The 27377-nt window shown below is 42.7% G+C and overlaps 3 protein-coding genes and 1 long non-coding RNA gene across 13 annotated transcripts in view; 3 read left to right on the forward strand and 1 right to left on the reverse strand.

Moving 5' to 3' along the window:
* Positions 1 to 3587: 3587 nt before the first annotated feature.
* Positions 3588 to 10399, forward strand: LOC133489323 (C2 calcium-dependent domain-containing protein 4C-like). Of its 3 annotated transcripts, XM_061798302.1 has the most exons (5): positions 3684 to 3709; positions 4033 to 4068; positions 4184 to 4228; positions 6683 to 7445; positions 9115 to 10399. In XM_061798302.1, the coding sequence occupies exons 4-5, from the start codon at positions 6711 to 6713 to the stop codon at positions 9664 to 9666; spliced, it is 1287 nt and encodes a 428-aa protein (XP_061654286.1). In that variant the 5' UTR covers positions 3684 to 3709; positions 4033 to 4068; positions 4184 to 4228; positions 6683 to 6710; the 3' UTR covers positions 9667 to 10399. The 3 variants fall into 3 exon arrangements, with proteins under 3 accessions (XP_061654284.1, XP_061654285.1, XP_061654286.1); XM_061798300.1 differs by lacking the exons at positions 4033 to 4068; positions 4184 to 4228 and having other exon boundaries at positions 3588 to 3709; XM_061798301.1 differs by lacking the exons at positions 4033 to 4068; positions 4184 to 4228 and having other exon boundaries at positions 3591 to 3713.
* A 1075-nt stretch (positions 10400 to 11474) lies between these two features.
* The window catches only part of LOC133488945 (receptor-type tyrosine-protein phosphatase S-like), a 119533-nt gene continuing 103630 nt past the window's right edge, over positions 11475 to 27377 (forward strand). For 2 of the 8 annotated variants that reach the window (XM_061797499.1, XM_061797500.1), the window contains exon 1: positions 16254 to 16626. The gene's annotated coding sequence lies outside the window, so the exon portion shown is untranslated. Of the gene's footprint in view, positions 11616 to 16248; positions 16627 to 27377 lie in introns of those variants that run through there. The other 6 variants (XM_061797495.1, XM_061797497.1, XM_061797498.1 and 3 more) reach the window with 6 other exon arrangements.
* On the forward strand, positions 11576 to 14410 carry fem1a (fem-1 homolog a). Its single transcript, XM_061797505.1, has one exon. The coding sequence runs from the start codon at positions 11576 to 11578 to the stop codon at positions 13427 to 13429; it is 1854 nt and encodes a 617-aa protein (XP_061653489.1). The 3' UTR covers positions 13430 to 14410.
* LOC133488950 (uncharacterized) overlaps positions 17931 to 27377 on the reverse strand; it is a 30637-nt gene continuing 21190 nt past the window's right edge. The window contains exons 2-3 of the long non-coding RNA XR_009791776.1: positions 26062 to 26141; positions 17931 to 18065 (exon numbers count right to left, since the gene is read on the reverse strand). This is a non-coding gene — a long non-coding RNA (uncharacterized LOC133488950). The remainder of the gene's footprint in view (positions 18066 to 26061; positions 26142 to 27377) is intronic.

Here is a 27377-nt window from a genome sequence, read left to right on the forward strand (position 1 = left end):
GGCGCGGTGGGCGACTGGTTGGAGCGTCAGCCTCGCAGTTCTGAGGAGGGGGGTTCGGTCCCCGGCCCCGCCTTTGTGGAGTTTGCATGTTCTCCCCGTGCCTGCGTGGGTTTTCTCCGGGCACTCCGGTTTCCTCCCACATCCCAAAAAACATGCACGTTAATTGAACGCTCTAAATTGCCCGTAGGTGTGAATGTGAGTGCGAATGGTTGTTTGTTTGTATGTGCCCTGCGATTGGCTGGCAACCAGTTCAGGGTGTACCCCGCCTCCTGCCCGATGATAGCTGGGATAGGCTCCAGCACGCGCGCGACCCTAGTGAGGAGAAGCGGCTCAGAAAATGGATGGATGGATGGATGGATGGATAGCTCTGCCAAGCACAAAAGAATGAAGGCGAGGAATATTGTTTTGATGTCACTGATTGTTTTCTTCGGCCTTAACTGTTGCATGAACTGTGTATTCCTCCATCACATACCCAGACAAAATCCAGGTGTATTGAAATCCAACTACTGCTATGTTTAAGGAGAGACAAAAAATAAATAAAAAATACTACGTGCATACTTTTATGTGAGAACATTTTGGTGTTCCCAAGAAATGAACATAAAAGAATAAAGAAGTAAAAGATATTCCATTGACTAAGATTTTATTGAGAAAGAGTTGACATTTTTTACATATGTTGTGCCATTTGCTCATATTGGATGTACTTGTTTTGGTTTACTGGAGTAGCGGCTTCAATGGAGCAATAAATGCAATGATTTCTCTAGTACCTTGGGTTGAGGAGTGTGTGGGAAGAATCGGATGGCTTCCAGTCCGATGCCTCATTTATCAACATCATGGCAACTTTGAACCAATTAAAACATACATTGGAGTCACACCAGTGTGAATTGTGTCAACACAAATGAGCATTTTGTCTGCACGTTATATCTACATTGTGATCACAATTTATTTATTTTTGAGTCATGTCTGGGGCTCGACAAACATCTCCTGTGGCGGGTGATAAGCCAGCAGCAGACAGAACAGGAACATACTAATCACACACGTCACATGTCAAACAACAATGTATGTTTCTGTAAGGTGTTTCAAACTCTTATTCCATGTGCGCCCCTTTTAACTTTGAGCGCCCTCCAAAGGTCCCTACGCGTCCCTGCACCAGTATACACGCTCGTCACTTTATTGCATTTGAATGTTAGATCATTTTCCTGATCCTACTGTACATGCTCATCCAGATTACCCAAATTAATGCATTGAAATAAAAACGTTTAAAGGAAATTTTGGGTGGATCATGTGAAATACTGGTACAATACCGTTAGTGTTTTGATAAATGTATATCTATGTATATATTTTGAAATGCCAAACATTTTTAAATTCACATCAATGTATCCAAGCTTAAGTGTCTTGACACGTTCCAATTCAGACGTAATTTGAAAAATAAGTGACTATTCAGATATCTAAATGGATGGTGAGCTTGAGTCACCCCGGTATCTAATGAGGCTTCACTAAACCTTAATAGACTTTGCTCTATTTTCAGATGGGAGAAAAATTAGTGCGTGATCTCATTTACATAAATGTACCTTTACTTCTTCAATATGCACAAAGATTTTTCAGTTTCTTGTTTGTGTTTGTCTTCAAGGTTAAAAAAATGCATTTCAATTATAACATTCACAGTTAGGGTGTGTCAGGTCCGAAATATGAAAAGTGAAAGTGCAGCGTATAAATGTAAATTACAGTACTGCACAGTAAACCCTTTTAACATGTCAATTTAGGGCCAACAAAGCTGATATTTTAAGGTACAAATAATACACATTGTTGTCTTTCTTGCGATAAAATGTTTTCAGAATAAGAAACTAGTAAAGGGATGCCTTTACCCTCTTGTTTTTGTGCTAGTGTCGATACATTTTTGTATGTACTTGCTCTAATCTAATTGAAATTAAATTAGCTAAAATGTTTTTGCAAAACAATATGCGACGTAACCTCATTCTGCGGTGTGTTTTTATTCTTCACTCAACAGAACACCGACTGGTCCAATTGACACCTACGAGATTGCTGCTCATCCACCTCCATGTTTAACACCTGACAAAAGGCTTAGTGCGTTGGACACGATTGTTTGGGCTTCAAACACTAACTAATCAACATAGAAACACAGGTACAATATCATTCCATTTTAGTTCCCATGGTTTGGATGCCACAGATTTGGAATCCACAGCCCCTGCATCCACTGCAAGAGGTCTTGTATTGAAGAACACGTCTGTCTCGTCATCGGTTTTGATGGCAAATTCGAGTATGCATATAGACTCAATGTTATTCAAAAATTGTTAATAGTTTTATTTGAACTGACTTTACTCTCGAAATCTGACTGTTTGCTGAGCAACTATTATGGCACATTTACCGTATCACGAACAACGGGAGAATGCAGTGGAGAACATTGTTTACTTTGGGGTAATTTAGAGTATATGTAAACACTTGCTTGTTGAACGCACTGTTTATTATTATTCAGACGATTAAATCAACTTTTAGGGGACTTCAACATGCCCGAAAACTTCAATGGACGATCAATTTTTGGAAGCACATGTAGCCTAGTAAAAATGTATGTATTTAAGGTGTCTCGAACACAAAACCCCAAAACTCTCGGTTAGCACCCACTAGAAAGTTAGAAAAAAATGTTCCCCCAATTCCCGATTCATTGATCAACAACATTTTTTTATGGATGTCTCATAGCAGGACACATGACAAAGTCTTAGGCCTGCTGCATGCGGTCGAACCCGATTGGAGCGGATCATCGCATAAAAATGAGAGTTGCCGAAGCTGCTGCCAGCCACAGCTCACACCCAGACACCGATGCGCTGACTCCCTGACGTCATCCCACAAGGGCCGCCTCTTAAAGGCACTTACATTTACACAGACGCTTGATATTTACAGTATGTGTACAATATTTGTTTTAACATTACACTTGCTATGCGTTTTTTCTTTTCTTTTGAATATGTTAACAGTGTGTTCAGAAAGTCTGTTTTAGTTTGTGTGGTTTAATGAGTTTGAATGTTAAAAGCATGTGCAGGGTTAAAACTATTGGAAAAAAATGTTTGTGGTCTCTCTATATCACAGATTTTAACTTACTGCAGATGGGTCTGTAACATATCTCCTGCAATAATCGAGGGCTCACTGGATTAAAAAATTTTTGCAATGTTTTTCATGCAAAGCTTGTTGCTATAGTGGCTTTTTTTCTTCTTCTCCATAATCAGTGCTTCATAAATATTTGTGGTGGATGAAAGCAATATATTGTCTCTGTACCTCATCATCAGCACACCACCGGGAAGTCCAATTAAGGACTCTGTGTGTTTGCACTATGCATTACATTACAGGGAGTGACTACCTCACAAAACGTACAGCTTTTAGGAGAGCCAATTGACGATCAGCGAAGTTCTCTTTAAAACGAATGCCGTCATTTGCAGGTGATTTGAAATTAGATTTCATAGTGAATTGTTTAATGGTCCATATATGTTGGGAAGCTTTCACACTGTCCTCATTGGCTCCTGACAGAGCGCAGCTGATCTTATAAAATCGACAGCCTCATCTTGCTGCCCCCCTCTGCTGGATCACACTTTGCAGCAGCAGCAGCAGCGGCGCTCTTTCATCACACGCAACTTCGGACCAGCTCGCGCACATATCACTTCGAAACTGTTCGGAAGAAGCCAAGAGTTCGGCAGTGAACAGGCAGGTAGGTACGTTTGGCTCAAAACGTCATATTTCAAGGAACTTGTTCGAATTTGTTTAAAATGCTTTGGGAATTCATTCGGATGCTATGAATGTCGCTCACGCACGTTGAAAAAAAAAAAAAAGTAAAAAGTTCTGTTATCAGATGTTTGGGTGGTGCAATGTTAATGATTTATCTTTGTTTACAACTAGTGTTCGTCTCTATGAATATTAAATCGCTTTTAATTGTTATTGTTATTGTTGTTGTAAGCATTATTAGCATTTCCAGTTTGTAGTAGAATGCCTATTTGTTTGTTTTGGGTTTATTTATATTTGTTCTGATTATAGGGCAACAAACGTAAACATATACAGGGTGATTGAAAGGTAACTCCCTATTAATACCGATACGTACATTAACTATTTCAATGTTGTCTCATTTTTAATGTTAATGTGTGTTTTTAATGTACTGTATTAAAATTTAATGTAATGTTTTTAACAGGGCCGATGTAGATCAGAGGTTTAGGGGTACTGAGCTCCTGTCCAGGTTGGATACATTTCACAGTTTTGTACATTTTCACACAATTTCATTCCACATTTCTGAAAGAAAAGCATAACGCTTTTTGGGAAAGTCTGTGACTAAACCAGGGGTGGCCAACCCGCGGCTCGCGAGCCTCATGCGGCTCTTTAACTAGTTTCATGCGGCTCTTCAGGAGCTGTAACATGACATGCGTCAAAAATTCTTGGCTGGCGCTGTCATTCACTCCCCTACAGCTAGATGGCACACTGACCATGTAAGCCTGTTTGAGTGACGTCAAACGAGCGACGAGAGAATCTTTGGTGTGACATCATTTGTGTTGTAAACAATTTCCGACAAGTTACCTCTTGAAATGGCAGGGAAAAAAAGCACATCCAAACGAAAATATGAAGAAGAACACAGGACGTTTTTGCCAGAGTGGGAGAGTTTATATTTTTTTGTTAAACGTAATGGCAAGCCGATCTGCCTTATATGTCACGCAGCATTAGCGCATTTCAAAGCTTCAAATCTTCAGCTCACTCCACCCTAACATCGAACAGGAATTTCCAAAAGGGACTGAACTTCGCAAGAACAAGTTGGTCGCTTTGAAAAGCAGGTGCAGTTTTTCAAAAAAATTACAAAACACTCAGAGACCGTAACGCTTGCATCATATCAGCTGGCTTGGAAGCCAGACTGTTTGAAAGCCCCGCTCGTCACAGATGAGGCTGCGGCTGAGTTGGAGATGATCGACCTTTGTGAGGAGGATCAACTGAAAACTGTTTTAAGGGAAGGGACCGTTGAGTTCTGGAAAAGTGTGCCAATTGAAAAATACCCCAACATCAAACGAGCTGCGCTTAAGATACTGTCCATGTTTGGGTCAACGTACGTCTGCGAGTCTGTGTTTTCTACCCTGAAACATGTGAAATCAAAGCATCGATCTCTTCTGACTGACACTCATTTGAAAGAATTGCTTAGAGTGGCAACAACAGAATACAAGCCAGATTTGAAGAGGATTGTTCAAGATAAGGAATGCCAGAAGTCTCACTAAGCAGCATAGTAAGAGAAAGATGTTATTGAAAATTATTCTTTTATTGTTTGTGGACTTGCTTGAACTGAGAGTTTGTGTGTGTGAGACACAATGTTAACTGTTGAAAATTACTGATATTATCATGTTGGTGTGGTTATTTTCATTAGATCTGGCTGAGCAGAGGTCTGTGTATGCGTGCATACATGATTAAAAGATGATGTTCATGTGTACCCGTGTATGTGGCTCTTTGCAGTAACACAGGAAAAAAAGTGGCTCTTAGTCTCTGACTAGTTGGCCACCCCTGGACTAAACCATCAAACCTGATCAACGTTATTTAAAAGTTCAGCCACGGCAAAAGACCAAAGGATTGGAATCATGAAATAAACATAATGACTAATTTTGACACAGCTGCACCTTTACATGGACATTAACAGATATCTATCTATCTATCTATCTATCTATCTATCTATCTATCTATCTATCTATCTATCTATCTATCTATCTATCTATCTATCTATCTATCTAACTGTGTGGGATAACTTTGGACAGCATAGTGGGTCCATTCTTTGCGATACCATCCATCCATCCATTTTCTACCACTTATCCGGGTCGGGTCGCGGGGGCAGTAGGTTTAGCAGGGACGCCCAGACTTCCCACTCCCCAGCCACTTCATCCAGCTCTTCCGGGGGGATTCCGAGGCGTTCCCAGGCTTTGCGATACCATTAATACCATAATGCACCTTACCATGATGCAAAAAGAAATATGACTAGTTGTGAGAATGTCAAAGATATGATTTTTATGCAAGATGGGGCTCCTCCATTAATGGCTGAATTCCCACTTCTCCAGGAGATATAGATGAGTCATGGCTGTCTCTCTGTCTGTCTGCATATACAGTATGTGTGTATGCACTGTATGTATGTATGTACAGTAGATGTGCTGAACAGCGAGCATGTAGTCGATTGATGCTACATAACATTTATTCAACCATACAAAGATACCGGTGGATTAATAGTTAAGGAGCGAGCGGGTTGCTAAAGAGAGTGGACGTGGTCGAGAATAAAACTGAGGGTGGGGATATTTTAAAAGTCTCGGTGGCTCCTATTAGTTTGAATGTACTCATCAAGGTACGTACGTTGCAACGTTGTGCCGGTGGCAGACTGATCGGCCACTCGTGAAAACAGTTGTCAAAGCCCACACACTGCGCTACAGTTCAGTCGCATCGCTCGGTGTGCGGCAGCCTTAAATTGAGACGAGATCATCACTATTTCAGTGCTCATAGTTTTTGGGAGATTTGTCCTACGTCCTTGGTTCAAAATAGGTCAATAAACACTGCATTAAAGACAAACAAAAATGGAGGGGGAAAAAGTATTTTAAAACAGGGAGTTAAGTTTCAATCACCGTGTAGATAGCTACTGTATGAATCAAGTTCTGTTGACTGTTTTTGATTGTTAATGCAGAACTGGTGGAGTAGACGCCTGAGCGGACATGTGGCTACTGGAGAAGCTACGCAGCAAAATAGAGAGCAGTGGGACACAATCTCAGCCCCCGCAGACCACTGAGGCCATTCCTGTTTCTGTATACGCTAATGTGCTCACTCCCGAAAAGATTCCAGATTTCTTCATCCCCCCCAAACTCATCTGCTGCCCACCGGAGGAGTCGGCAAGCCCCAAGCCTCAGCACTGCTCCGCCTTGCGACCTTCCTCTTCCGATCACGTCATCTGCGTCCAGAGCCCCAGAGCTCGCAGCAGCAAAACCCCCCGCAGCCCTCGGCTTTTTTCCCGTTTCGGAGGGGACACACGCAGCCTGCAAAAGTCAGCGAACCGTCACATCATCCAGATAGAAAGTGCAGACGAACCGGCCACCGGGACTTCGGACACCAACACGAATGCAGACCCTCAGTCGCAGACCGCAATGTCTCTGCCTTATGTCCCCAAGGCCCAGACCTCCTATGGCTTTTCCACCCTAATGGAGTCTCCCCATACCCGGCGCAAGGAAAGCTTGTTCCACAGTGACCCCAGCAGCCCTCTAACCTCCCCAAACTCCCAGAGGCGCTCCCAAGGGGGGACTCATCTGGCCCCGGCCGACACCAACCCCTACCGCTACTTCAGCGGTGGAGAGACTGACACCTGCTCGTCAGCGGAGTCGTCACCGTTTAACTCTCCCCTGCTGTCCCGCTCGGCTTCTCTCCTGAGATCCATCACACACGAGACGCAAGCCAAGGCAAGGGGTTGACTTTTTGCCTTTTGGAAATGAAGGCAGTTCGTATGCAGTCAGAATTTGGCTTACAGTAGGTAGTAGAAGAACAATACAGTGGTACCTTGACTTATGTTTCATTTGTTCCATGATTAAGTGACCACCTTTTCCATAGCCAACAAGATGCAGGTAAGCTCCTGAACTATTAAAAGCATCAAGGGTACAAAAAGTGGGTATTTGACTGCATTTACTTGATTAATTAAGAGTAAATTTAATGGTCAGTTTGTGGCTCAATGGTTCCCTTGGATTAGGGAATGGGAAAATCTTTTTCTGTTCTGAGTTCTGAACTCGATGCCAGTGTTGTATTGCCGAGAATAATGCTGGAGTCATGAACAAGAGTTGTGACACATCTGGTCTTCATATGTAGGTCAACTTTCCCTAACTGATGTCGTGTTGATGTTGTTCTTCAGGCTACAAGATAGGTGATGCTGAATCAATGGCACCGGCAGTCTCTGTAAATTTACATAACTATGTTTTATAAATTTGACACACTACAGAGAAGAGACAATGTTGACGATGATTTTTTTTTAAAATGCCAAGTATATACTGTAAAATGAGGCTTCAAAATAATGAAAATGAAGCTATTGTCTGCTATCACAAACACTGTAGGCGTGTCCGCTGATTGTGTGAAACCACAGTCCACTGAAAAATGTCCAGCAAATTTCCTATGCCTACACAGCCCTAGGTTTGAGCTGCAAAAATATACTAACTTAACGCCTCTGGTGGCTGGAATATATCCCACCTGTTCGTCGCTAGGCCTTCCACACCGAGCTCGGGGCTCGAGCTCACGAGCCTCTGGATTCGAGGGATCCTCGCGTCAGTCACCTCCTTGCTTAGGAATTTAAATAACAACATTGAGCTGGTCTGTAAATTTTGCCATCCAGTTTGGATACGTTTTTGGGGTGTAGGCATAGCAAACTATCAACCTGCACGCTGTCGTGGCAAAAAATGGCCCTGGTAATAAAAACTAAATAACTCGCAATAGCGACGAATAACCACTGATGTGAACGGAGGTGCTCAATTTTTTTATATAGTGGGAGAGGGATGACTCATGCTGAACGCCATAGCGAACCACTGGGAGTCGTTTGAGCCACGCCCAAAAAGTAAAAAAAAACAAAAAATGGTGAAGAACACTTTAACACCATATTTTCACAATTCAGTACTACATAGTTTTTATATTGGTAGAAGGATGATGAGGATGGAGCTGCCAGGCAAGAGAGCTAGAGGAAGACCAAAGAGAAGGATGATGGATGTCGTGAGGGAAGACATGATGGCAGTTGGTGTTCGAGAGGAGGATGCAGGAGATAGGCTCTCATGGAAAAGGATGACGCGCTGTGGTGACCCCTAACGGGACAAGCCGAAAGGAAAAGAAGAAGTACTACATAGTTTTCAGTCTGTGCAACTTTTTTCTGCAATTCATTATTCATCCACGGTGGGAAGGGAACTGAATATTTCCAGTGGTTAGATGTGACATTGGCCTGGAACAAAATGCATGCTAGTGGTGCAAAAAGCATCAATGTGTAGCTTTAAACAATTCTTCTAAGGGCTCATATTTTCTGTGTTCCTAGTCATATTAACATTCAGGTTTCATTGCGGGCATTAACAGTTTACACTTGTGTTTCTTGTCCGTCTGTAGGTATCTCGTGCCAAGCGCTCCCTGGCCCGCCACAGCTCTCTCTCCACAGATGATTGCAGCTCTGCCGACAACAGCCCCAACATGCAACGCCGCCGTACGCGTTGTCCTAGCTCTCCCGCTGTCCGCAAATGCAAGAGCGGCGGCTTGAGGGGTGTGACGTCTGACCCCCTGCCGCGTGAGCACACCGTCAATCTACACAAGGGCGGGACACTCAGACTTAGCACGCACTACGACCCAGAGGCGGCACGGCTGAGGGTTCGCGTTCTGGCGGCGGAGTCCATTTATGGCAAGCAGACAGACGTTAAAAGCATCAACTGCTGTGTGGCGCTCTATCTAAAACCAGGCAAGAAGCAGAAACAAAGAAGCACTATTATAAAGAACAGCCGGAATCCTGTTTTCAACGAGGACTTTTTTTTTGACTCTTTGCCTAAGGCGCAAGTCAAAGGTCTGGCCATGAAGATAAAGGTAGTGAACAAGGGAACCAGTCTGAAGAGAGACATGCTTCTTGGAGAGCGAGAAGTGCTGCTTAGTGAGCTGCTCGCAGGCCTGTAGGGAATCCCTGTCACGACTTTGGTGGAAAAACAAGCAGCCCTTCATCTTCAAAGCCCTTCCTTTCCTGACTTCATTCCACTTCACAGATCTGCTAAGTACTGGACAGGTCAAAGGAATCCTGGGGGAGTTGTATCTTGCTCTCAAAAAGCCAAACGGAAACTAGCAAGTTACAGTACAGTTATGTTAACAATGATCAGTAGCCCCAATTTTCTCTGTGTTTACAATTTAAAAAGTGGAACCTTGTTTGTGTATTCATGAGTTACACAATGTATCATGGTTTTTAATGATTTGTAATGGTGTAGTCTACATGGGATCTGTATTCCTGTGACGATGGCTAATGGTTATGTGTGACCAACCTATGCTACCCAAAATGAACAATGCCCTTTTGTTTATGGTTGACTTCGTATTTGGTAATGTATTTGCTACTGAATGTAATGCCCCTCAGGCTGCTGTGACTTGATGTTAAATCATAAATATCACCCAAAAAAATAATTATAAATAAATGTTCCAAAAATGAGTGTTTTTCAGATTTACTGTTGTTTTTTGTTTAAGTGGTCTGTCTTGGATTAATTTACTGTATGTCCTCAATTTTTGTTGTTGTTTATTTGCACACAAATCTACAGCAGGGGTCTGTGTATCGAGACCAGACTTGAAGACATTTGAGAGGCATAATCTCGCTCGTGTGCACACAATATTGTCTCTGCGAATTCAAACTCCCTTTTCATATATTTAAGCGCAGTGTTAATGTTCAAACTGTACATACAGTAATGTTACAGTGGCTTACAATAATATTAAATACATTAAAGAATAAAATCTTTGTCTCTTTTTACGGACACTGTTGCCTCATGAGGCATCTCCAGTGTTTTGTAATGTTGGTCATGATGGTGGTACTTGGAGAGCTAAATATTTATTTATTTATTATTTCTTTATTTATTTGAGGGGATGGTGGTACTTGCTGAAAAAAGTTTGAGAATCACTGCAATAATTTAAGAGGGGGAAAATACATAACAAAACCTACCATGAAAAAAAATTGTATTGTTGCGCTCTCTATTGGCCAAAGTGTATAATAACACGTTAGTGACAGAATTCTTATCTTTCCGCATGACGTTGACTTTGTGATGTTGAAAATAGAAAAGCAAATACAAATGTTAAAGGTTTCTGAACTTGACACTTAGCCAATTGAACATGATCTTGCAGATTATATTATCAATGTCATTAGAACTTTCCACTTTTTAGTAATTCGGTACTTCAGTTGTGACAACGATTAAAAACATGGATACATTATGTTTAGAAAACTTTGTCAAACTTGCTAAATGAACCAAATAAATCGGACGATATCATCATATGACTTAAGCTGGCAAATTTTAGAATGATTGTTGAAAAATGTATATTTGTTACATGTGTTTATTATATGGATGGGATCCAACTTAATGCATATGTTTTCAGGAAACATTCCAAACGTGACAAAGAACGTCAGTGTGCCACATCGAAGTGAGCCTTGGGTTTGTAAAGCGTTAACGCGGCCCTGACGTCATTGGTCTCGTCTGAAGACCGCATGCAGTGCGCCTTGTTTGTCCGAAAATCAGTACCAAACGAACCCATCAGCTGGTAGGTCACTCACTCAACTGCATTGTGGGTGATGTAGTTTATAGGCTTGAATAAACACGGCTGTACGCCATCATCAAACTACATTACCCATAATGCCCCACAGCCACCGTAAACACAGAACTGTCAGGCAACACAAACGCCATCTTGACAGCACCCTCAAAATGGAAGAAAGATGAGAGCTCGAAGCAGAGCCCGAACTAAAATTCGATGTTCGCGCTTTTTAAAGCCGCACTCACCTTTATGGTGCTAAGCGAGTGGTTATGGGGTTGAGGTCCAATAAGGCAACACGGAGCCTTTAACAATGGATATCACGACGGCGGTGTTCAACGCGGCGAGAGATGGTAAGCTGAAACTTATCCAGAAGTTGCTGAGCAACAAAACTCCCGAAGAGCTTGAAGCTTTAGCCGAAGAGAAAACACAGGGAGGCACCCCTCTCTTGATAGCATCGCGGTACGGACATTTAGAGGTCGTAGACTACCTCCTCGAACACTGTAAGGCAAACGTCGAACTCGGGGGCTCGGTAAACTTCGACGGCGAGACTATCGAAGGAGCTCCGCCGCTGTGGGCGGCGTCGGCAGCCGGTCACCTCCCGGTGGTCAAGACTCTTTTAAAACACGGTGCCTCGGTGAACAATGCAACACTAACTAACTCCACTCCGCTGCGAGCTGCCTGCTTCGACGGCCACCTGGAAATTGTACGCTACCTGGTGGAGCACAGAGCCGACATGGAGGTGGCCAATAGACACGGCCACACCTGCCTCATGATCTCCTGCTACAAGGGCCACAAGGAGATAGCCAAGTTTTTACTGGACCGAGGGGCAGACGTTAACCGGAAAAGTGTCAAAGGAAACACAGCCCTCCACGACTGCGCTGAATCCGGCAGCTTGGACATCATGAAGATGTTGCTCAAGTGTAGCGCTCGCATGGAAAGGGATGGTTATGGAATGACCCCGCTGCTAGCTGCGAGTGTGACGGGACACACCAACATTGTGGAGTACCTTGCCCACCAGCCCCGCACTTCTAGGGAGGAACGTATAGATGCGCTCGAACTCCTCGGCGCCACTTTTGTGGACAAGAAGAGGGATCTGTTGGGAGCGATGAAATACTGGAGACGGGCCATGGAGCTGAGGCAGCCGGGGGAAAAAGCAGGGTGCCTGACTAAGCCTCCACCCGGGGCCCCCATACCTGCATATGGCTGTGCACAGGAGGTTAACAGTGCTGAAGAACTGGAAGCTCTGATCACAGACCCCGACGAGATGAGGATGCAGGCCCTTTTGGTTCGCGAGCGCATCCTGGGACCATCCCACCCTGACACCTCCTATTACATCCGTTACCGGGGGGCCGTCTACGCAGACTCGGGCAATTTTGAAAGATGCATCAGCTTGTGGAAGTACGCTTTAGATATGCAGCAGAGCAACCTGGACCCACTCAGCCCCATGACGGCCTCTAGTTTCTTATCCTTTGCTGAGCTCTTCTCCTTTGTCCTCCAAGACCGTGCAAAGGGCACCCTGTCCACACGCATCACCTTCCACGATCTGATGACCGTGTTGGGTAAAAGCGTGCGGGAGGTGGAGCGAGCCGTGGCGCAGAAAGACAATCCACCAGAGGCTCCTCAATTCACCAAGGCGCTCGCCATTATCCTCCATCTCATCTTCCTGCTGGAGAAGCTGGAGTGCAACGCGCAGCAGGAGCACCAGAAGAAGCACACGGTCTACCGCCTGCTGAAGCTGAACCCTCGCGGCCGTTGCGGATTCACGCCGCTCCACATGGCCGTGGACAAGGAGACAACATCGGTGGGACGCTACCCCGTCGGCCGCTTCCCCTCCCAGGCGGTGGCGGCGCTGCTGCTGGAGTGCGGCGCTGACGTGGACGCGCGGGACTGCGAGAACAACACGCCGCTGCACATCGCCGCCTGCAACAGCTGTCCGGAGATCATGGCGCTTCTCATGAAAGCCGGGGCGCACTTCGACGCCACCAACGCGCAGAGGAAGGCGGCATACGAGCTGTTAGATGAGCACAATATCAGCCACCCGGCTCTCTACCCGCTTAACTACATCACCCTTCAGTGCCTGGCGGCTCGCGCTGTTGAAAAGCACAGACTTCCTTACAGGGGACTCATCTCGGAGGAGATGGAAGCCTTCATTGAGCTGCACTGACCTCCATTACCGACGTCACTACTTAGCATCAAACTTCTCTCGTCTTCTTTTGACCCTTGCTTGCTTTACTCCTCCTTTGTCCCACCACAGTCTAGCTTTTAAAATTTACATCTTACAAAAAGCTACAATACGTATTTAAATGGGTGGATTTATTGAATGGCAGCATCTGGTCAAATGAGAAGTATGACATTTGAACACCACGGATTACGATAGTTGTTTGTCTGATGTTCAGAATGGATGATTCAACAAACCCAACCAGCCACACTTGCTTGTATTTATTGGTTCTGGTTGGTTACTGTTTGATGACATGTTATTTCTGTTTGGAAAGATTTTAAGCTCACTGTGCCAAATGCAAACTGTGGGGGTCGTTGTCTTCAATGGGAGTAAAGCCACAAACATATCATTGGAATTATGACATAAACTAATAATTTACTTGGAGACTTGGGATTCCTCCGGTCATTTTGAGAGACAAATATATATAAAACTACAAAAAGCACATTTTGGTCTGGCAGTATTTGAAGCGAAGAATCACTGTGAACTGATTGGACTCTGGATTCTAATTTGCTTCTCAGAGGTTAAAAATGGAGAATGTGTCCTAGGAATGCCTTAACATCCAAACCATCCCTTTTAATCCACCCTGCTTGCAGCATTTGTCATTGAATCAACAGTCCTAGTTGATACTTGGTTATGACCAGTTGCCTAAAATCCACTTTAACCTCTGTCGCAATTCTCAAAAATTGAAACAATGGCTTTGTGGCCACTCTTGCATCTCAGTCTTATTTTTAATAGGCTCTCTTGTGTTATCTCGAATGTTTGCTCTGTGTCCAGGCTGTAAGCAACACCACATTGAATGCTGACTCAGATGCTTCAAATGGACATGCATTCGGGCTACGAATTGTTGCTGCCTTCCTCTTTCCCGATGGTATGAACATAATGTGTGTGTCAGAGATCGCCTGAATAAAATTCAGTATGTCAGCTGGAGCAGTGTGTGGTGTGTTTATTAATCTGCAAATTGGGTTTAAATGCTTTTTAAGTAATTATTTTCCTTTGCTGCGGTTGCTTATACATTTGCATAGAACGCTTGTTATGCTCTTGTAGATTACTTAAAATTATTACGCTGGTCGCACAGCCTTATCCAAACGGTCATAAAATTATGCTAATTCAAACATTTGAAAGTAATTTTCAATACATCATAGCTTTATTCACGAGCTTTAAGTGACTCACTTAAACTGCAGCTTACCGATATAAAGACTAACAGAAACCCGATCTTTGCGAGTCTTGTGCTCAAAGTATAAATAGTGTGTAATGAGCGTCACTGCTGCGGGGCAGCGGTAGAGACGGGGGTGCTCGCCCTTCTAATTTTAGGGCTCTTTTGCCCTAGCATCTGCTCTGAAAATGGGAACAGTGTCACACTTCCCGCTTGGGCAGGTCACAGGGTGACTGGCACGGATGGCACTCTGTCAACAGAGACGCCCTTTATTGTGGAAGAAATGACAAACGCTGTGTGGTCATCTGTCCGAAAAATAAATACAGGTATGCAACAATAGTGAGGATAAGCAGTGTAGAAAATGGATGGATGTTGAATGCAGATGTCATCAAGCTGTCAATTTGGAATATGGTTAATGAAACGTTTCCACTGCTAATGTAGTTCAAGTTACATGTGCCACGACTACTGATTTTGAAGGCCCTCGGCAGATTAGATTGACATGGCAACACATAGAGGCTGAACTCTGATTGGACAAAAACAAATCTAACATCCATATTCGGGTCCTGGAAGCAGTCCAGCCAAGAGAAATTCTATGAAATGGACAAAATAGACTGTTGGGAATAAATAATACAGTTTCATGTAACAAATATTACTTTTTAGCTTGTGAAAGTTGCTCAGAGGATAAGCGATATGGAAAATGGATGGAAGGAAGTTGCTCAGTGCTTCTAATTGTGTTTAGGCCAGCCACAACTGTTGGCTTTTCAAGTAACTGTTTTAGGTTTCGTGTTGCTTGTGACTTGTAAAATATGTAACCTTCTGACCTCAGGTGGTTTCATAAACACATTTATTGTAATTGAAGGGTCTTTTTTTTTTCAATCAACTCTAGGCCTTTTTGTCATTTGCTGTAGTGTTATAACATCAACTCTCCACTAGATGGCGCACTTAAAGCATCTTGTTCAAACCATAGGCCATCTTAGTCTTGTCCTAAACAATAGATCCTTCCATCCATTTTTAGCAGAGGTGAGCACAACAAGCTCTTTTTGGTAAAATCTGAAATCAAGATCTTAATTTGGACAGTTCCATGACATTCGTTCACATAATAATTTTATGTGTTTTGATGAGCAGAAATGTAATGTTGAGTTTCTGGGGAGGAGTTTTTTGTTTGCGCTCTCGGGAACCCATAATCGCAAACAAGAAAGATTGGTCCATTCAAAATATTTTTAATGACCAGGACAGTACAGATGCTGTCAATTGTGTAGTAGTCTACCATCAACACAACTGGCCAGAACAGCTCTAGTGTTTAATGTTTAAATCCCTTCTGCAATGTGACAAATTCCTTCAGAATGTTTAGGTTGGAATTTTTCAGCCAGATACTGTTTATTTTATTTTTTTTTTTGTATTTTTTTTTTTAATAAAGATGAATACATTTTGGGAAGGATGCAGCCAGGTCAAATTTTGCTTTTTAAAAAAAAAAATTATTTTTATAGCCCTGGAGAAAGCAGAATAAGCCGTAACCGAACCCAGTATTCCACCAGTCAGTAGTCCAGCTCGAGGATGTGAGGGGAAGCTACAGTATATGGTAATGGGGTAATAGCTGGTGATGTGGGGGGGACGACGACTACGGTTGCTATAGGAGACCTCTCCTGCATCACGTCATACGTTGGGGGGGAGGGTGGTAAGGGAAGAGCTTTGGTGTGTGCATGAGAGAAAGGAAGGAGAGAGCAGGGAGGGGAGAAGGAGGAGAGGAAAAGGAGGAGGACATTTAGGCAGGAGACAGCTTCAGCATCTGAAACCGAACGAACACGCTCTGTCCACAGAAGGGGACGAGGAGCCGCAGGACGGCGGCTAAGCGTGACATGCATCCTCCTCTATAAAGCGGGAGCCGGGCTGCCACTGGATTACACTACAGCCGTGGAAGCTTCTTCCAGTTGTAAATCCACCCATGCATCTCGCAGACGGCGCGGAAGGAGACGGTGCGCTTCCTACCAAGGTACTCCACGCAGCACCCCACCCAGATGCTTTATTTGTGGCGAGTGTTTTTCTCTCTTATGCTCTTTAAAACGGAGGGATGCTGGGGTGGTCTGCCCATTTCTGGTGACTTGTGTTCAGGCTGGTTGGCGACAGCACTGTGGAGCGAGTCCCTTGCATCCTCCCCATCAAACCCCCACCCTCGCCTCCCCCTCACATCGCCCCCTCAGTGCTTATTGTTAGCTGGGCTGCAGGAGAGACCCGTGCACACAAGAGCATCCTTTGTTTATCACACACTCTAATTTCAAGTGCCTGAAAAACATTCACCAGTTCTGAGTATTCCAACACCAGGTATAGGATTTATCATGCATAATTTGCTAGAATATCTGGATTTGTGTGTGTGTGTGTGTGTGTGTGTGTGTGGCACCAGGTGGCAAAGTGGATGGACTTATTTAAGCAGGCTGTTTTCTAGACAATAGACTAGCTGCTGCATCTGCTAGTGTCAGGCTGTGCATAAAATGAAGACCACCTGCATATATAATACCGGTGTACTCTTGTATGTCTATAATTACACGCAGTTGGGTTTTCTGCTAACGCACACTCACAGAGGCTCCCGAGCGTCTCTTAATTATACATTGATTTACCCATGCACGTTTCCTCACTGCTGATGCTTGTTTTTAGGCTTGTAATAAGTACACTTCTAAAGCGTGCCTGTTTTGGGTTTTCTGTGGTTTCCGCCCAAATGTCGTGCTGTCTTGGTGAAACCCAGGGAGTCTTTTCTGACACACAAACACACACACACACACACACAGACAGACACACACACAGATGGGACATTTTCCCCAAGGCATAATGTGTTTGCTGGTTATTGTTCCAGACCATTTCCACATCCCTAATTATTTTAATCAGTCATTTCTCACGCGTGAATTCCCTTCTTTAGCTTGTTTATCTCCTCCCTGCTCCACTGACAACCGTCTTCACCTTTAATGAGGGGGACTTAGATCTGTATTTTTGGATTTGTTTGACAGGAATAGGTCATTGTGTAGAAACAGAATGAATTCTTCAGTCATCTCAGCGTCTCTTCACACACACAGCCTCACAGATATTCACATAGGCTCTGTAAGGAGCGCTATGAAATCACTGATGGCATGAATTCCCTCAAATAGCATTTAGCATGGTTCAACTCTGGGCCTCAATGGGTTCTTACTTTTCACAAGCAGAACCCACACTGCGAGAGCCATCCAATCTCGAATATGCAAAATGGCACGCACTCCCAGTGGAGCCGCTTTGGTTGCTCGTCAAAGGCCTTCATTGAAGTCTTATTCTCACATTCTCACAGTTATTATGTCGCTGGCTTTCTTTCTGTGGGTTACAACGTTGTGCCCATCCTCGCATTTTGTCCTAACCTCTGTGGCCTGAAGGAAATGAGAACATCAAGGCAACTTTGATGCTGAGGGTGTCCTGTAAAACAAGAAGTAGGGTGTTGTCAAGGCCCAGAAATTAATTGACCTTCGCAGGGTATTTCAAAGAGCATGCTTTTGTGCGCTCGGCTCAGCTCGCTGAAAACAGTGCACGTGGCGTTCACAATGAACCCATCATAGCTGAGCAGTACAGCGCAGATGGATGATATTGTAAGAAATGTATGAGACTTGCCTGAGACACTATGCATGAATTTATATCTTTCATTGTCATTGAAAGTCACCACCCCAAAAACACTCCAATTCATTTGATTAAAGTAGATTTACATGTTTAATAAATAAGCACAAATTAATAATCACCCACACCAAGAAAGGATGGACAGACACTATACTGAACATATTATGACAATAATTACCAATTATAATTCCATACACTTCATTAGGTCCAATTACACAATCCAGTGAGATTGAATACAACAGCTTTATTTATATTTATGTCTGAACAAAGATAGATGGAGTCAGAGATGTTACAATATGAGATTGAGATGATTTGGTATGTAATTATTATTGGTGTTATCGCTCCATCCGTTTTCTTTAGCACTTGTCATCAGTCGCACCAATACCAGTTTTTTTAAAAGTACAAGTACTTACCTTTGAGTATTACGTGATAATGCGAATACGTTTTTCAGTTATGATGAAAATGTGTTTTATTTTAATCAAGTATTGGTCAATTGAAGACTCTAATTTGCCCGTAGGTGTGATTGTGAGTACGGATGGTTGCTTGTCTGTGTGTGCGCTGTAATTGGCTGCCAACCAGTTCAGATTGTACCCCGCCTCTCGCCCAACGATAGCTGAGATTGGCTCCAGCATGCCCGCGACCCTAGTGATGATAAGCGGTACAGAAAATGGATGGATGGATGTTCAAAAAAACAAACTTTTCTTGCACATGGCACTTTTCACAGAAACAACACTTTTCAGAGGAACAACTTGTCATTACAACACGATAACACAATAAATCCCACATTACAAAACAAAATAAACAAAACAAAATATTGCAACAGTGATGGTCTCGTGTGTGTTTATTAAAGCGTTCCAATCCAAGTATTAATTCCCCTAGTGTTTTTTTTAATACTGTGCGGAAATAAATAGACTTTACACAATGAGGATTTTTGGGGCCAATCAGCGAGTTTAAAAAAACAATAACCGATCACAAGATGGAGCAGTGTGTCTATTTAAATGACTTGTTCCATCCATCCATCCATTTTCTGAGCCGCTTCTCCTCACTAGGGTTGCGCGCGTGCTGGAGCCTATCCCAGCTATCATCGGGCAGGAGGCGGGGTACACCCTAAACTGGTTGCCAGCCAATCGCACTCACAGTCACACCTACGGGCAATTTAGAGTCTCCAATTAATGCATGTTTTTGGGATGTGGGAAGACACCGGTGCTAACCAGTCGCCCACCGTGCCGGCGGGTGCTAATTTACTTAAATTACTTTATTGTAATTACATTACTTCAAACATACCAGAACGTTGGAGCTTGATTCAACAGAACGCCCGTACAACCGTTAGTGCTAGCACTAGCTTGCTAGGCTACATATCGTTTTGTTGCCTGCTTGCGAACCGTATCATATTAAAACTACGTGAACATACCTCAAGCAAGCCTTGAATTAAAATCTTCTCCCGAACACCGGTGACCACCAACACACGTTTTCCTCCCCCAATTTAGTTCTTATAATACACACGACGCAATCGATTGTTGTTGTTGTGGCCGTGGTAACGAGTGTATCCGGTCGCGTTTGAGTTGACAGGATAAAGCCCAGTGATCGTAAAAAACGGGATGCGGTAGTATCGGAATACAAGATTTTGCTGTGTGTCCAATTGTGAAAGACCATATTAGTCTGATCCATGCATTACGTGTTGTCTGTCCTTTTTATAAGGTTAAAAATAAGCTAGCTTTTGGATTCAAATATACCGTACACGGCGCCGCGGAGTAAATGTCTTTTGCAGAGATCGGATCGGCAAATTATGACATTCAAGCCGATCAGCCAATCAGCACAAAATGCTAATTATCGTCCGATACCGATCAGGCCGATAAGATTGGTGTAAAGTCTAGAAATTAATAAACACATTCACTTTTATGACAAAGTTACCTTAATGCAGCTTACGTAGCCATTACGTGACTGCTCGTGTAAACATGAATGGCGACTGCACTGAACAGAAAGCTAAGTACACAACAAACAGGTGAAAAATAACGTAGAATTAAATACAACGGAACTGACAGCGATGCATGGTGTTACCCACATCACAGTTTAATCTGCACAACACAGGAGCAACTGCAAATTAATTCAGTATGCAAAAACTGTGTTTCTGTCTTCAAAATGTCACTTTAAAAGGTGACACAGGTCACAGTTTGGGCTCATAACAATTAACGAAAGCTGTTATGAGCCCATTACACAGTAAAATACAAAACACTAACAGAATATGAACAACTAATTATCAACTATTCAGGACCATCAAAGAGACGTGACTCCTCACACTGTGCATGCGGAGCAGAACGGGTGATGAGTCTTGCAGAACTCTGTTCAACTTTCATTTATCAAAGCATAATTTATATTAGCCTCAATGTTGTGATCTGTGTCTTTAAAGTATTTCCACACACATGGCTGACATGGCTACTACCTGGAAGGTATATGTCAGGCTGGTGATGTGGTTTCGGTATACGCAGTATCGTAAAATTTTTACCACTGCAAATACCCGATACTAATATACCGTATTTTCACGACCATAAGGTGCACTTAAAAGTCTTACATTTTCTCCAAAATGGACGGGGCGCCTTATAATGCGGCGCGCCTTATGTGTGCACCGAGTTCCAACATCTATAAATGTTGTTGTGTGATGAGCGCTCCGTTTGACTGACTGGGAGCATTTCCGCCGTCACGCTGCTTATACAGAGGAAAAGCGGACGTGGCTGAGGACAGCATGCAGACGTAAAGGGGAAAGGGTGCGCGTGAAGGAAGACGCTAAAGGCACGCCCCCAGTAGGTATGTAGTGCCGCTCAAGCCAGCCTCCACTCTTAAAGTAGCAATCAAGCCAGCCGCCCCTAATTACAGTCTCTCAGGACCTGAAGTGGGCGATCAACATCAACTCCATCCTCAAAAAGGCCCAGCAGAGGATGTACTTCCTGCGACTTCTGAGAAAGCACGGCCTGCCACGGGAGCTGCTGAGGCACTTCTACACAGCGGTCATCGAATCAGTCCTGTGTTCTTCCATCACAGTCTGGTTTGGTGCTGCTACAAAAAAGGACAAACTCCGACTGCAACGGACAATCAAAACTGCTGAAAGGATTGTCGGTACCCCCCTACCCACCCTTGAGGACTTGCACGGTGCCAGAACTAAGACAAGAGCGTGCAAAATCCCCTCGGACCCTCCACATCCCGGTCACCGGCTCTTTCGATTCCTTCCCTCAGGTAGGCGCTACCGATCAATGCAAACTAGAAATAGCAGACATTCCAACAGCTTCTTCCCTCTTGCAATCAACTTCTTAAACAGCTAACATGCTGGAAATTTTTTTTGTCTGAGTTTGTTGTCACATTTCTGTCGGCCCAATTATATACTACTCGTGCACTCACTGTAGTAGTCTCGCCACGCTGCACTATTTGCATATATGTTGTTGACCAATACTGGCCACTCATGCCAGAGTAGCATCTGCCCCATTTGCACACTGACTGAGGAGTATCTGCAACATTTGCACAATCAACATTGTCCCAGATTATCGCACTACTCGTCACTTTAAACTCCATACACTCCTTGAAGTCTCGGCGCCCTTTGCACAATGGTCATTGCACCGGACTATTGCGAGATTAGTCATTCGAACTGCTCTTAAGTGCAAGAGGACTCTGCATCTTTTTGCACAATTGTCAAAAAAATAATAAAAATATTTTTTTATTAAAAATTGTACCGGCATAACAAGATAACTAGCAACCCTTTATTGCTCAGTGACTGTTTTTCTCAATGTCTTCATGTCTCAAAAGTGTTCTCTGTCAATTGACTGTCTGTTGTCGTACTAGAGCGGCTCCAACTACCGGAGACAAATTCCTTGTGTGTTTTTTGGACATACTTGGCAAATAAAGATGATTCTGATTCTGATTCTAATTAATACGGTGCGCCCTATGGTCGTGAAAATACGGTAGGTATTGGAACATCCCTAATTGTTATTGTTGATAATCTTATTCTTATCTAATCTTGTGCCCCTCTCAAGGTAACAAGGTAGAAGGAACAAGGTACCGTAATTTCTCTTGTATAATGCACATAGTTTTCCCCCAAAAATTGTCAAAAGTCAATAGTGCGCATAATACATTGGTATAGGGGTAAATGGAACTTTTCACATTTTATAAATGTATGCTGCCATCTAGTGGTTATGAAAAAGCTGTACACCTTCATTCTAAAATGCCACCGCCACATAGTGGTTATAAAAGAGGTGTAGCCTACACTTTCATTCCAATATGACAGAGGTACGCATGACTGCGTATATGTAAAGTTATGCTCATAAATTTACATACCCTGGCAGAATTTGTGAAATATATATTTTTTAATATGACTGATAACTGGCGGCACGGTGGCCGACTGGTTAGAGCGTCAGCCTCACAGTTCTGAGGACCCGGGTTCAATCCCCGGCCCCGCCTGTGTGGAGTTTGCATGTTCTCCCCGTGCCTGCGTGGGTTTTCTCCGGGTACTCCAGTTTCCTCCCACATCCCAAAAGCATGCATGAATTGAAGACTCTAAATTGCCCGTAGGCATGACTGTGAGTGCGAATGGTTGTTTGTTCCTATGTGCCCTGCGATTGGCTGGCAACCAGTTCAGGGTGTACTCCGCCTCCTGCCCGATGACAGCTGGGATAGGCTCCAGCACGCCCGCGACCCTAGTGAGGAGAAGCGGCTCAGAAAATGGATGGATGGATGAGCACAACTGTGTTTTTTCTAATTTCTTAAATAAAAGTAGGGCTGTGAATTTCAAAATCAGAGCAAGTAAATTAAAAAAAGGATTACGTGTTCAAACAAAGTGCTTAACTTCAGAATAATTGTTTGAAAAAAGCTAACAAAATACAGATAATACTTGCATTGTTGCAATGCATTGTAAAAAGGCATTATACATAGGCTGAAGGGTTTTGCAGAATTTTAGGTCAACTTTGGGGTTGCGTATTATACATGGGTGCGCATTATACTTGAGAAATTACGGTAATCCAAAACCACAATAAAACACATATTGTTTAATGAATACATCTCTTGACAGTGTAAAATTGGGAATTACGATCTTCGTAAAGGCAGAATTGTGTATTTATCTTTTGAAGATTGTGCTGGTAATGTTGAGATCAGTGAATGTGTAGCCAAAGTAGCTGCAGAATTATGAGACCTTGTTGAAGGTCTCCAGACACACGCACATCCATTTTTAAACCAGGCGGCTGTTTGCCATTGTAGTTGCGTGTCTGCAGGTACACGTGTGGATGTGTACACGAGACTGAAGGCTAGGAGACTTTGGGACGGTGACTTGACTTGATGCCCTTCTCCAGATGAATCACAGGTTGTGATGTGTCAGCAGGGATGAATTATGCACACTCCTTGACGACCTCGCATCTCCTCCTCTACCACCTGTCCACCTCTTGTCTTCTGTCATTCGGCTCCCCTTTTATCACGGTTGACACATCTGAAGACATCTTCATCATCCTTCTACGCCACCTTACTCTTTCCTCATTTGCAAAGGAGGATGGTACTATGGTTCCATGTTGCTGTGGCTTCCTCTTCCATCGAAGCTGAGGTCTTACTTTGTCGTGATTTAAATGCTTGTGTGCTGAAAATGGCCAAATGTGTGGATATTCAGAGGTCATTATTCAATCATGGGAGGATGACACGAGGCCATTGACTCAGTTTGACAGTTACATCCCTGACTGACAGGAGTCATTAGGCCTGACTGACAAGATGGCTGACACAAGACAAGACAAAATGCCTCATCAGAACTTGCTCAAAGACCTGGCATCATCGACTTTGAAGTGTAGAGTTTTGACGTCCAATAGTTCAAACACCAACATCTTATCTGGATATCTGCTGTAGTCGTCAACAACCTTTTGACACCTGAAGTATCACCACAGTCGTAACTACATGAGCATTGTCCCCATTTTGTTTGTTTTGCTGCAATTGCCAATAGCATGAGATGAAAAAGTTTGCAGTATTTTTCAAAGGAAGTTAGCAGCGTAGTCGTGTAATCAGTTTCTACAAACGTGTATACAATACAGTGGAACCCCGCTATTCGCAGGGGATAGGGACCATGAATAGCGAAAATCTGTGAATAATGAGTCCATTATGATCCGCTTGTTATCAAATTACTTATGACAATTGCTATTATATTACATTGTATTTATGACAAAAAGAAATGGGATAACCACATTAGGTTTTGCAATTTTGATTGTTTTACTACATTTGCTAGCATGGGTAGAATTTAGAATAAGTGTATTTAGTTCCTACAAATAAGTATACTTTTAAAATTACTTCTGAGACTTGGCAATTCACATGGTGTGTTTGTCAGAAACAAATAGGAAATGTTGATAACTACAGTTGTTGACATTTTGTTTGTTTTGCCACATTTGCTAATAGTGCTAGCAGCATTTTCCCAAAGAAGCTAGCTAACCTTAACTCTGCGTTCTGTACATTCAAACAGATGATTTATTATTATGATGTATTTTTGCTGTGTGTCCAAAATGTGAACACTAAACTACGTGGCGTGAATGCAAATGTGGCATTCACAAAATCTTAGCTGTCTGTTTCCAGTTAGATTGCACTAATATGTTAAAGTGTCATATTGCTAAACTTGGTAGGGCTCGATTCGCTGTCAATGTGATATTCACAATAGCCCTGTGATTGTCATGACTGGTGACCAGTCCAGGGTGTCGTCCACCTTACACCTTTAGTCTGCTCTCTGCAGGCCTGAACAGGAGAAGCAGCACACAAAATTGGTGGATGGATGGCATACATTATGTGACAAAGAATATGAAGGTGTTAATTTGCAAAGAGTTGGTCCTCTTACTTTACCTCAAGTGTTACCATTATGTTGAAATTCCATGATGGGTTATTTGAAGTGTACAGTTTATGGCCATGGCTATGATTGACTTTGTGATTTCTGGTATGAGTTCAAGTGCTGTGTTTGCATACTGGATTTAATCACAGGAATTTGATTGTGATTTCTTAGGAAAATGCATTGTAAATAGAGAACTGACATTTTGCTATTTCTTTGCTTTGTTTTTACTAATAAATTTGATGTAACTCATACATTGGTACCTTGATTTACGAGTAATCCACTTTATTAGTTTTTCGAGATACGAGCAGTTGCTTGGCCGACTATTTACTTTGAGTTGCGAGCAAAAATTTTAGATTCGAGTGCTACATGGGGACAGCAATTACACCATTTTGCCTTAGGAAAGTTTGCTAGCTTAATGCTAACACAAAATGCAAAACACCATAGACAGGCTAACCAATAGCATCGAGGTCGTTTTGAACACAAACAGTGCAGAAACACATGGAAACAGACAATATGACAATGTCTGTTTCCAGTCTGCGTGCACACCAAAAGAAGCACAATGTGGTGCATTGTCACGGAACAAATTGATCTCGTATGTCAAGGCACCACTATATTACATAACATGAACCCTACTACTACTTTTTATTGCAAAAATATATTATATGTAGCATATCCGCCATGCTAATGCAGTCTGTTATAGCATGGTGTTTTTGACAAAATAGTCCCGTTACGAATGTAACACATTGCAAAACCTTTGTGTAATTTCCCACTAAATTTGCTTTAGTGCCAACCAAAGCAGTGGCTTGATGGCGATGGCTTCCTATGCTGAAAGCTGCTTGCGGTTCTGTGTCTTGCTCAAGGACACGTTTGGCTCCTGAGCCGCAGCTGTACCTGCGAAGCATCAAGCTCACATGTTTTAATGTAGAGACTTTAGCCTTAAGCTCCAAGCATAGCCTCACAGTGCTTCTACCATACCTACTGCCAGACTGTGGCTCCACAAAGAAGAGGCCTTGGTCTTCATCCATATGTCAGATAGTGAGAGAGCAGCTGCATTTCTGAAAAAATAGTTGCATTGAGAGGAATCAGAACGGCTTAATTACTCAGCAGTATTGGGCACAACGAGTTATCTCACTTTTAACACTGTAATGTAAGCAGTGTACTACTAAAACAAATTTGATTTCTGCAGTTACCTGTTCGATTGAGAGAGCTACTAAACTGCATTTCACTAATTGAGAATATTTATATTGACAATGTTTAAAGTGACGATAAAGGATTGTATATTTTGTCTTTGTCTTTATCGAATATAGTGATATATACATGAAACTATATACCCGTTAAAATCACAGCACAGTAGTTAGACAGTAAAGAGAAGTTACAATGCTTAATGTTGTGCAGACCTTGGATATGTCCACTTTTAGAGCTACATAAAGCATAGTTATGGGAGTTAGTCATTCCATTAATGGGTTGTATTTTTCCACCTTGGACTATTACTTCCTGCGTTGTGTTATTTTACTGTAATTGGTTATTTTCTGTCGTCACATTTGAAGCCGGATTGGGCAAAATAATTGTCAATCATCATAGCAGCACCAAATACAGGTTGTGATGTCCCTCATCATTTGTATTTGTCAATAATCACATGTAGCACATATAACAACTGACTTTTTATTTTAATCTTTGGCTATAAAATCCAATAGTTAATTTTGTGGAATAATTTCATCTGTTAGATTCAAAGAAGACCTATTTTTACTTTTTGAGGGATATGTTGTTATGGCATTGTTGTCTTGTTAAAGGCATCAATGTATGTCATAATTTAGCCACATTTCTTTTTGGCAAAAGTAAAGCAGTAGTAGCACCAAGCATTACAATTATAAGACCCTATTTTGTAATATGTGACTGATTACTGTACCTTCAAATTAAGCATACTAGTAATATATTACATTTTGGAAGTAACTTTCCCAACATTGTATCTTGCAAAATATACTCTTATGTCCATCAGAATAGAATGCTGTATTAAAAAAACTGATGACAAAATTCTGTACTTTGTGATGTGCTGATTTGAAGTCGGGTATCTGAGGTGCTAATCGGGCCTAATTGATGCGACTCATTGTTTATTTGTGGCTTTTTTTGATCATTTTATCTTCACACATCCCAAGCTGGAGGAAGAATTAATTTGAACGGGGCGTGAATAATGACTAGTCATTGGTGGGAAGCATCCGGGCAGAAGTCTGTTCCCTTTGGCATGCATTTTATTCACCAGGACACGTTTTCAGCCAGTCTGGGCAAGACAGAGG

The sequence above is a fragment of the Phyllopteryx taeniolatus genome, chromosome 14 (genome assembly GCF_024500385.1).
Source record: "Phyllopteryx taeniolatus isolate TA_2022b chromosome 14, UOR_Ptae_1.2, whole genome shotgun sequence".
In the NCBI taxonomy this organism is placed as follows: Eukaryota; Metazoa; Chordata; class Actinopteri; order Syngnathiformes; family Syngnathidae; genus Phyllopteryx; species Phyllopteryx taeniolatus.